We start from the raw sequence: 12172 nt of genomic DNA on the forward strand, positions 1-12172 counted from the left end.
CAGTTGGCGTTTTAACCAATATGCCCAAACAAATAAAGACTTACTTCTCTCCTCGCTTTGCCTAGAGTGCCTCAAAACCATTTTCCTTTCTGTGATCAGAAAAAGGTTGACTTCACTATAAACCATCTCCAAGTTTGATAGTCCCACAACAATCTATGTTTTAGTTTCTTTTTACTCACTTTAAACACTTGCTCACTTGGAAAAGACTGATTTTTGGTAATTTTGTGTCTACAAGGCTTGGCATAGTGGTTGTGCACCTGCAGTGCGGTTATAAATGGTGTCAGATAAGGTGAAAGAACTGCGAATCGGGCTGGTTTCAATTTCGACCAAATCATTTCTTCTCATTCTATTCAATTTCATTGCAGTCCCTGCTCACTTACACTTGTGCAATGGAAGGGTGATTACAGACCATGTTGTTGATAGTGTTGTCTAGGAAGTACAGAAGGCAAATAAACAGTACAATACCCCAAATATGCAACTATGGGTGTAAAGTGCTTTTAGACACGAAATGCCAAGCCGCAATGTTTTTATGTGCATGATGATGTCTGATGTTTTTATGTTGGAAGACAGTGAATCATGCAATAACCAGTACAATAAAAAATGTTTTTTCCATTATTTTGTCTGTTTTTGACGATCCCCTCGAGTTTGCTCCTTCTTCAATTTGACACACAGTAAGAGATGTCATGGTAAGCCACATAAGTACCAAACAGGTGCTGGTGGGAATAAATCCACTTTACCAGTGAGACTAAAAATAATCTGGGATTTTTGGACATTTTAATATTGTGACATTGCTGACATGTTTTTTTCATGGTCTTACAGGCTGCACTGCAGTAAAATGAATGGACTCCAGAGTGAAATAAACAGTAGTGACTTCTGCTTGGCTCTTTGACATTACATATTTGAGTCTTCACACTGGCCCTAAATATACTGAATAATGTATTATACATGTATTATAAAGCATGATGAGGCGCTAGTGTGGCCTTGAACTAAAGCCATGTGCCCCAGCAACAACACTGGTTCTGTTTTTTTTCTTTATTTAGAGCACATTTATAGAACAAAATGTGTTCTAACATTTATTTCTGATAGCATCTCAGATCAACCTCATTGAAGTCAGCCCGAGACTTCCATTAATTGTTCAGATATTCTGATTTCCCCCTATCCAGGACATAATGTTTTGTCTTGGCCCTGGGAGTACTAACGGCAGCACTAACGACTGCAATCATTCAGCACAATGAGATATCTTTCCAGCAGTGAAACTGTCATTCATTTTATGAACACATCAAACAAGTTTTTCTCTATGAGCTTGGCTGGTGGTCCTGGCAAACAGCATCAACAAGCTCAGTCATCTCTTGGAAGAGTCAATAATCTCTTGCATATGCTACAGTGATAGTTTATTCCTTTCCTCTGGCTTTAGAAGGCTATGGAAATAGATATGCAATGGATACAAAAAAGGGAGTTTATCAGAAACAAAACATTACATTGGCCCTACTATCACAAATTAGATCCTCTTTGGATGTTTTGACCTAGTTAGTTGACCCATTTGCCCGTCTTACATTTTGTACTGTTATTTTGTAAGTGCTTAGATATTAAGTGCAATAACACAGAGGCTAAAACAACATGCCTTTACTGCACCTGATCCCATATAACAGGGACAGTTTCCTCCTAGCAAAAGAGTACATTACTTACAGTACTTCTAATTTTATGGTTAAATGTGTCCTAAATTGTAATGTAACACATTGTAATCTCTCATTAGAACAAATAACTTTTATGCTGTTGGCACTTTCTTGTGAATGGTACCCTGCGTCTTCCCGTCTACGCATCCCTAAGTCGTTGGCTAAATATTAAAATAATGAGTCTTGTTTTGCATTTGCGGGCATAACATGGACCTTGATGAAAGGGTTTAGGTGAAAGTGAAGTGGGGTTGCTAGACCTGAATATAAATAGTAAAAGGGTGATGGGTGGATCAAAACATGAATCATCTGGGTGGAAAACAAGTTGATAAATGATGGCATTGTAAAAATGAGATTAGGAGTAGGAATGGCAGTTTGTGTGCAATCAGTGACAACGCTCTGCCAAATAATAGAGAATGATTGGTCATATCTGAGTAGCTATGTTGCAAGGTTGATTTGCACTTATACTGCATTATCACATATTTTTGTTTAAATGAACTCCACATCTGTTTTGATGTTACATTTGGAAAGACATTTTGAAAAAATGCCATGTCAATAGTGCAATGTTTCAATTTTATCAGTTCCATATAAATATAACACAAATTATTGTGTCTGTAAAAGTCAATCAAGGTCTTACTTGAGTTAACTTTTTTGTTTACTTTAAAACATACATAGGTGTAATTTTGTAAATTTTTTAAAAGCGCATATCACATTTGTCCCACTTTAGTGAACTTAGGTAAATATAAGGATAAAAGCAAAAATTTCAAAGACTCATACCTTTGTGAAGTGCATAATCCTGGAGTGTGCTATTTATATTTACTCTTCTACTCAACAGCTGACTCAAAATAAAGTATATTTACACATGTATTGAATTGCTGTAAAGTTATAAGGTGGTTACAGTTCCACTGGACAAACACACTTGATTTAATTTGATTTCCTTACATTCAAGCTTACCAGCTGAGGTCGTCACTGACAGTTTAGCCTACACACTGTTAAAATTTCCCTACTGTGCCTACTGTCATTTCACAATTTTCTGAAAAATTGCATTCAGCAAGACTCACTGACATGCAACACAGTTTATGATTAATGGCCCTGTGATAACAAAACCAATATCCATAAAATTGTAGCTTAAAGTCGAAGGGATCAAATTTGACATCTTGAGATTTCAGCTAAATTATAGTGGAGTATTTGGTTGCCAAAAGTAGTGTAACTGTGTGGGTGGAATCGCTTTAGTTTCAGTGTTAAGCTAGTTTCTTTTTATAAGCCAGGTTTTGTACTTTTTTTCAATGTATAAAAGAAATTTCAACTGCTGCTTCTGTTATTTTTATTATATAATTCATTCTTTTAGATAGATCATTAGACTATTCTAGTCTAGTTAACCTGAATAATCTATTTTGTACTTGTACTTGTACTGTAGCATTTTTTAAATTAAATAATAAAAAAAAATAATAATAGTTATATGTTTGAAAACGAAATGTTTGCATAAAATATTACTTTTGAGTATAAAACCAAGCTGTCTCATAGCCTATGCTCAATGCAGCCTAAAGGAAGTAATTCAAAAGTCAGTCACACTAGTGTTTGGCAGTGTTCTGGAAGAATTTACACCAGTGAGATAATTCTCCCACTGCAACAGGCCTGCTAAGGTTACCACCAATGCACATTTTATATGCACAAATGTTTCAGAACATCTCTACAGCCTCAGCTACTCAGTGAAGATGCAGCATTCCCTCAAATCAGACGTTTTGAATAAAGGGTTCAGTGTAGCAAATGCTTTCTTCAAGGCTATGCTAGAGCAACTGGGGGCACTCACTGGGGCCAGGTCTAAGGAGAGAGAGAGAGAGAGAGAGAGAGAGAGAGAGAGAGAGAGAGAGAGAACAGATGATATAAGGTCCCTCTTCCTAATAATTTCAGGAATTTCATTATTTCCTTAGAAAATATTTGTCCAGAGTTTTTGGACATGCATGGGGGGGAAAAGGGTCAGAGGGGTTTGATGCTGAAATGATTGAGTCAGCAATGAATAAGAGCAGCAATTCTACTGTAGGGTCAAAACTTAACTAATCTGAGTTCAGTGAATTTACCACTGTTGTAGTTGTACGCTTGTACAAAAACACAATGTGCATCACATGCTGGATTGATGCACAAGAGAACTTTCAGAGCAGAAACAGACAGTTTTAGTATAATCAATTGGAGAAAAAAAGGCCCTTTGTGTGTCTGCTTATGCGTGTGTGCATGTTTTTGATTTCACACTGTCCTAATGATCACATTTGTTAAGTTTTGGTAGAGCTTTGGTAGAGGCACTGCAGGAAGGCCTTTCAAACACTCTGTCTTTCTATCTGTCCATCCACATCTTACTCAAACCTCCTCGCCAATATCCCCACTTTACCCCGCCCCCAGAGTTCTCTCCCTCTCTCACACACCCCTCAACTATTTCCCCATCCCCTAGCCCCTGTTCCCTTCTCTTGCCTCTCATCATACATTTTTTCAGCCGAGATGAGCCACTTGGGAAAGACAGGATTTTCCATGCATTTAACTACAGCACTTTTCAGACATGTCCTGGGAAAGACTTACAAAGAAAAAGAATGAAAGAGAGAACATTTAAGGGAAGGAGTCAGAGAAAGGTAAGGTGAGCGCAGCAAATTGAGCTTCACTATATTCAAGCATCACTGCAGGGCATCTGCTGTAGGGAGATCCAGGGGTGAGCAAGGCAGCTCAAACTGCCCTATTAATGCTTTTATATCTGATACATATTAAATGGGGGATTATGACTTCATTCATTTACACCCATATATAATTCATGTGCGCCCATAAATTTGCCTTGTATACATATGTCTGGGGCAGCATAGTGTGAAAGCTGGGGTGAGCTGGCATGGCAATGACGGTCTCACAGCCAAGAACACTTTTAAAATTGGAGGGGGCCCTCAACTCCCCTGTCATCAAGTCGGTCAACACCACAGCCCCTAAACCCATCATTCATCTCTGCCTTTATTACTATATTTGCACTCTCCTCTTTAACCTTCCAGCGTACTCCTCTGATTATTTTTTCCTTCCAAGGTAGACACATGCATAGGAACTGTGTCAATGCTCAGATTCCAGAGATCCTGCCGCGACTGCTAGTTGCAGAGAGAAGACTTTGAAAAACAGGATTTGGAGATGTATGGAATTGATGATTGGATGGTGTAAATGCTCCCCAACTCTCCCAGTTCCTATTTGAAGTAATACTGGGGTGAACACCCAGGCAAAAAAAACTGTCAATGTCTTCATCAGTCATCTCTTCCTTGACTTCTGAACTACAATGACCTTGCCAAGGCATTATCAACTAAATTCCCTGGTATGTCAAATTTTCCACCTACAGTGTCTGGCAACATATTATCCCACCATAGCGAGATGCATCTGCCCTGCCTGCCTAGTGGCCCAAGTAAAGCCCTTCCTTACTCCATTTTCCCCTCAGTCCCCTAGATAAGCAGAGAGACTTCTATCTGCCCCCATGAGAGCACAGGTGAAACCTTGACAACAGGTGCTTCTATAAGTGTGCTGTGGCTTTAAAGGGGAAGTGCAAAGTCCTGGTATTTACGCCCAAGCACTCCATTATGTTTTATGGGATGGGGGCTTAAGGTTTAGACGACCAACTGTAAAACACCCAAGTCAAGGGCCCTGGAGATTAGCTCCCCGCTCTGAGCTAGAATACAGCAGAGAGAGGGAGTGAAGGAGAGAGAAAGAGTGGTCCATCCATTAACCTGCCACAGTGAGAGGTATTGACTCAGGACGGGGAGAGAGGCAGAGGCCAAGCAAAAACAGATGACCTATTAGCCTCTGATAAACCCAGGCCAGAACTTCTATTTCCCAAAAACATATTGAGGCTGAAATAGTCCTAATAGTCCCACCTTACAAAGTTTGTGTATCCATCTTGCTTTAGTTTCAGCAGCGTTTCCAAAAAACACATTTTAATTCCAGGTGCTCGAAAAATCCTCTGACTTTGATGAGTTCTGATATTATGGGATTGATCTTCTATCAAGTTGCTCGGATAATACATTCATCTTTCACAGACGGTCAAACTTACACATCAGCTTTTTAAACAACTTATTCAGAGTGCTATTTGTTTTCAGCCTTTTTGCACATATAATATAAATTCACAGTGTATAAATTACAGCCACAAATTCAGATGTCCCTAGCTCCAGACATAAGAATGTTCAGCCTTACAATACTTGCTGTCAGATAACATCGGATACTACCAAACCATAAGAAGTGTCAAAACCAAGAGCTGTGAAAACAATGCAAAATATTTGCCTCAGCCAAATCTGGAGGGAAGGAAAGGGGGGGGGGTTATTATCAATGGTATTTTCAGAGGAGAGACTATTGCAGGACCACAGAGCTGCCTGTGTCCTGTGTTAGCCAGATTTTTGAAAACACTACATTTAAGTGGTAACAGGCGCAAACGCTGCAAAAATAAATGCAGGACCTCACAACCATTGTTCCCCTGCATATGCAGTACATTGTTCATCCAGAATTCCATAATTAAGGAGGAATGTCAAACTGTTTGTAGTGCAGCTCTCTGCAAGTCTCTCCAGACATACCATAATCAAAGCAAAATAAGCAACCACTTGAGGAGATTATATCTTTTTTTTAGAATGAGAATTCTCTTGTCCTCTTTCTGTCTGTCTCTTTCTCTCTCTTGCTGGTAACCTTCCTTTCACAAGCCCATCTTTCAAACGCCCATAGGGAGGTTTGAACATTGCAACGGCAAGCGTTTTGCCAATGGCTGATGTCTAAATGAAGTAGTTTGCCTGCCACTTGATGAATGAGCTTCTAATGATGACTAAGCTCCAAGGGATGTGGTGGGAATTGAGAGATGGAAGTAACGGCAAACCCACCTGCTTTTCCCCTCTGATGTTGTTAATTAGATGTCATTATTTAGCTATTTAGTGGTCATTTTAAACAACAGTATAGAGCCAAACAGACAATGCTTCCAGCTTAACAGTGATTGAAAACAGTCTGGTTTCCTTGATTCACGATATCAGAAAGACCCAAACAATCCCACGCACAAGGTCTACTAGTTTGCTCCCTTTTGCTCGTCCCCACATGACAGTGGCAAGAAATACTGACAATCATCAGAATTTTTGTCATTTTTGTCTCTTTTTCTAGCGTAACCATAAAACCCCCTGCATTGTCCACAAAAATGTCTTAGTCTACTGTGTTGAGTTTCAGTGTACCAAGAAACAAACAATCCTGCTATTGGAGGTCTGGCACAAACCTTATTACTGTGAATTCCTGAGATTTGTTCTCCATGCCAGCTTTTACTCATCATCTGCAAGCCACAATGAGATTACCACAAAAACAAAAAGTTGCATGCATTTATAAAGGTCTCTGTATTCTCCTAAAGTAGCCGCATGAAACCACATCTCTTGCTTGTTGTACAGTGGAGATTCTGTAATACTGCTATTCATGCGCAAGTAAAGTGAAACTTTATTCACTGTTTTTCCTGGAAAATTCTTTTAGGCACCCACGTTTAGGGACCAATACCTGCCTCCCCAGGAAACATGTCTTTCAGTGGTTTCCTGGAGAGAGTGGTACGTCTTTCAAACTATTTCCATTGCTACAAGCAAAAGCCATACTGAACTCTCTTTCCTGACCTCTAATTGCCCTTACACTCTGTTTAGAATGTCACTCTTTCCAAACCAACTCCCTTCTCCAATCAAGCCAGCTTAATTAGGACCATGGGGTATAGAAGAGTAGAAGAAGGTGGGGAGAGTTGTTGAAAAATTGATACAAAAATGAGTGGTCTGGTATGCACATTTGCTACCAGGAAAGTCATCCAGTTGTGTTTGTTTTGCCCTGCTTAAGTGTGGAACACTGATTGAACCAGGCCAAGGCTAGATTGGACTAGCTGCTCCCGGAGGATTTCCCAGGCCACACAGGCTGGGAGTTATGTTACACTCAGCCTCAGCCCAAATGGTCAGGAAACAGTAGGACTAGACATCAAAACCTCCCTTCAGGGACACATGTATGGAAAGATTTGTTGTTTGATTTACTCTCAGCATGTGAAGCCATGGTGTGGAGTTGGTTTACCAAAATTATTCAATCACATCAACCAAAAAATGTATCAAATTAAGCAAGGAATGCTGTGGTTAGTTAAAGCTCTTTGGTAAATTTAAGTCTTGTGTTTATTAAACAACTGCTTAATAGGATTACCAGTGCTGAAAACACGATAAAATGCAAAATGTGAAGAAAGTGATCTTACTTGTGTGGAGAAGAGCGGTTGAAGCATGTCTTGGTCACATCCGTCACATTGGGGTTACAGCAGTCGCCAAGATCATAGAAGAAGTTGTCCCAGTTACATTCAGGGTCACATATACCATTCCCCTGCTTGTGCTCAGGGCAACGGCTCCGATGACTAGACATGCAGTCACCTGCATCAAACCCTGTCAGTGGATGGTTGCATTCTGGGTCACATGCATCATCTCCAATTTTGCTAATATCACAGTTAGCAAGAATCAACCGGTTTCGAAGGGAGGAATTGGTCACATTGTGAATGCTAAGCTCCCAGGTGATGTTGTAGGGGCTAAAGGCATCATTTAGATGCTGGTGCTGCAGGCTGATCTGGTGGTCTGATACAGTTGGCCTCATCCGTGCATCGTCCCAAATATTTATGACACGATATCGTACTTTCTTAGGCCGACGGAAGTTCCAAAGCTGGTTGTAGTTTTTGATGACCTCAACATTGTCGCAGACAGTTTGACCACAAGTCGGAGGCTCTAGCGTTGTGTCCAGTAATCCCTCAGAATTTCCAATTCCACCACCACCTGGAAACCCTAATCGTCCTCCCTGCTCAGGCTGAGGAAAGCTACCATCTTTTACAGTCAGCCACTTCCGGCCTGGGTGCTCGAATGTTTCACGAATGACCAGCTGAGGTAGATCTTGGGGGTCCTCTTGGCCCTGCATATCCCTGATAATCTGCCTCTGCCCTCGGGCCTGCCTCCATAGACCCACCCTTTCCACTGCCCCCCTGTAGTTATGATTCAGTGCATTCCCCCCTATCATCAGCACTTTGCACTTTTTGGTCAAATGGCTGAAGACATCGCCTGATTGCTCCCGACTGACGCCCACTTGGGCGCCATTGACAAAGAGCTTCATATACACACCATCGTATGTGACTGCCACATGTGCCCATTGGTTGGGTACATAGCGAGTGTTGGAGTGGATGGAGGTCACTTTGTGGGCGCGGTCTGTTTTAAGAGAGAAGAAGAAGCGGGGGTCACGATTTCCATGTTCACTAACCGCCTGGATTCCAAGCAGCCAGCCTCGGTCACTGGATGCGTAGAAACACTTGTCGTATAGGCCTGGAGAGAGAATGAAAAAAAGTCAATTAATATGTGCCTGCCTTAATTTCCAGGTGTGAATGTGGACATGAACATCCGAGAAAATGAACAGCAGTAATAAAAAGAGTAACTAAGTAAGAGTAAGAGTAAAAAAGAGAGCTGAGACTTTACAGACACATTCAGTCCACATCTTCTGTTTCCAATAATATACATTTTTATATGGAAGTCACATGCATACCATCCTTACTGCTTATTTAATTTCAGCATTTTTCTGTCAATATGCAAATTATATTTCAGTGTATATATTTTGAACCCTCCATAGATCATTCTGAAATATTGTGAAAAGTGTTATTTCCAGAGGGAGACTGAAAATGTAGTTAAGATTAGGGAGCAAATGTATTAATATGACATATTTTTTGATATCTAAGTGTGTGTAGTCCTGGAAATTGGGTTGAAGTGCATGTTTAGCTAAGGGAGACCCCATGGAAATCTCTCTGTATAGGGAATTGTGAACACTGAGCGCATTTAAAGCTGTACGTGTAAATGTCCCTTGCCAGTGGGGTAGCCAGAAAAGGCTAGTTTTCTGCTAAAGCCTTGTTTTTGTAGAGGCACCAAAACACCTTTTCCTGTTTCACTTGGACCGTGTATGTCAGCTTCAGCATGGTAATGTGTTTTCACTTCTTAGAGGATCTCTGAAAGTTAACTGTTTGTTTGTTTAGCGCTTGTTGAGGTACGTGTGTGCACGCACACAAGTTCATGCCTGTGTGTATGTGCATGTGTGTTTGTTAATGCATGTTCATTACTATGTACATATATCCATACAGTCCAGTCAAAATGTGCAAAGATTCCGAAGCGCCTTGACTTGCCTCACATGTTCCATCTCAGCATGTGAAAGTCTGTGTGTTCACAGGTGATTCTGGAGAAGGAGCAAGACTCCACTCCAGTCACAAGAACACATACCTGGGATTTGCTATCAGGGTAGCAATTGTATCCATCCACAGAGACACTCAATCTGTGACCAGTACACCCAGCCCATATAGGTATGGAGTGTCCTTTAGTGCTGCTTCTGGGATCTGTAAATCACATGCCTGTAAATACCCTTCATATTTGTCTGTGCTGCCTTTAGTATGGTCTGAAATTATAAGCTGATTATCATAGTGATGAGCACATCTTTGCCTCAACGTACTTGTCCACTAAGATGCCTTTGGTCCCCATCAATTAGGCTACCTGAGCTTGCAATAAGTGGCTGGCTAATGGTGATTGCGAGGACATCTTGCTAACTTTGACCTGTTTCTAATTAGATGCACACTCCAGCATGCATTCATTAACTTGGTATTTCAATGGACTAATGTTCAAAGAGTAAGGTTGGGTTCAGCATCAAGGTCAGTCCTTTGGTGGATGACGTTTTCAGGCTTTCCACTACACTGGAAGGAAAAAGCCTTCCATCTGTCAGCTAGTGCACTCAAGGCTAAAAGGTGTGCTAAAATGCTTGTAGGGCTCCTAGTGTAAACAGCTGTCATAATTCTGCCATGCTCAATTAATCTAACACACTACACTTTTCCAGACCCTGCACTGCGCCTCCTCTGGCTCGCTCAAATACACCTACACACACACATGCACATACTTATGCAGACATGTATATATACATGCTCATGAACAAATACGCGCAGACAAATTGAAACGCTGGAGCAGTTGTGTCCTCTCAGAAACACACACCCACACACACGCAAAGGGATTTGCATGCGCACACGCTATGGTAGAGAGCTGTTCCTGTCAGGTTCAAAGGCAACCTCCTCGCACTTGCCATTTGTCTTCTTCCAAGAAAAACACACTCAGGAAAAAAGAAAAAGTAAAAAAAAAAAAACACATACACACACAAAGAAAAATGTCACAAGGACTTGATAAAAAGCAGGGAGGAAGGGAACAATGAAGACTCCGTTTACTTTTGAGCTGTTCTAGCTCTGAAAGGTCAAAGAAAGGCATTTTTTCATACTCATACTAAAGTGACTGCCGCAGCAATTTCCCTGAGGAAACAATGGAAAATTCCATTGATATTTTAAAAACAAACTTAACGAACATAACAAGGATATTGATTATAAAAATGTCACCACAGAGCTTAAAAACACTTTAAACATTTGACTTGGCTGTCAAATTTCACTTTGAATTAATCAAACTAAATGCTGGTTTTAATTAGTCATAAATGATCTACCAAAAGTTGCACTTAAACATGTTTTTAAATGTCAGACAACATAAATAGACACCACATTTTTTTCTGCACTGTAACTTATACTGTAACACTGTCATCACAAAAAACCTTATTAAACCCTATTAAACTTCAGGACGTTAATCAGGATCTGGGGATAGTCAACAACCATTTTCCAAACACTCATTACCGCACAGTAAGGCACTATCATATCATAACGATGATAACGAGTCAAACAAACAAGAAGACGTTTAGTTGAGGTAATGATTGCCGAGGATAAGTGTTACAATCAGTGCTCAACTCCTCTTCAAACTGCAACCACTTGCCAGGTAATTAGTCATGATGTCAAGATTATTCATCTTCCTCTTAGTATCCCAGTTACATTTGACTGCGATGGAACAGGAAGTATCCATGAAAAAAGGACTCTCAAAGAAGCGAAAATTGTTTTTGAACAAATTTTAGACAGGACCAAAATATATCTGTTATCACCGCAATTATCTGCCAGCGTCTGCAATAATTGTCCCCAGCAGGTCATGGAAGAGAGCCTCTGTTCCTCTTGTGATTTATTTTCCTCTTCCTTTGATGCGGGACAACCCAACATGACCCGGATACAAGGGCTAATAGGGCACAACAAAGTTTGCATAACATTTGGACACAGAACTTGGTGTTCTGATTGTGTAGATTTGTGGATGGGTGAGTGTGTGCACAAATGTGTGCGCGTGTATAAACTCTTACAAGGTTTCAAATGCTTTTAAACCTGGGATCAATTCTAACCACATGTAACTGTCATACTCAGGAAATGACAGCACAGGAAACACTTTTTTCTAGAAGTCTTATGGTTCAATTTAAAGGGCACTGGACAATTCAAACTTGTGTTTGATAAGGATTTGACAAGTCATCTGTGAAGTATAAAGTAACAACTATTGATCCCTGAACATTCTCTTCACCCAAATATGGTCCTGCTCTGCCTCTCCAAGGAAATGGGT

The 12172-nt window shown here is 40.5% G+C and overlaps 1 protein-coding gene across 1 annotated transcript in view; it reads right to left on the reverse strand.

Moving 5' to 3' along the window:
• The window catches only part of pappaa (pregnancy-associated plasma protein A, pappalysin 1a), an 89729-nt gene that overhangs the window by 73216 nt on the left and 4341 nt on the right, over positions 1-12172 (reverse strand). The window contains 1 exon segment of the mRNA XM_051413179.1: positions 7906-9004. Within this exon segment, the coding sequence (XP_051269139.1) occupies positions 7906-9004 (1099 nt within the window).

The sequence above is a fragment of the Dicentrarchus labrax genome, unplaced genomic scaffold, assembly GCF_905237075.1.
Source record: "Dicentrarchus labrax unplaced genomic scaffold, dlabrax2021, whole genome shotgun sequence".
NCBI lineage: Eukaryota > Metazoa > Chordata > Actinopteri > Moronidae > Dicentrarchus > Dicentrarchus labrax.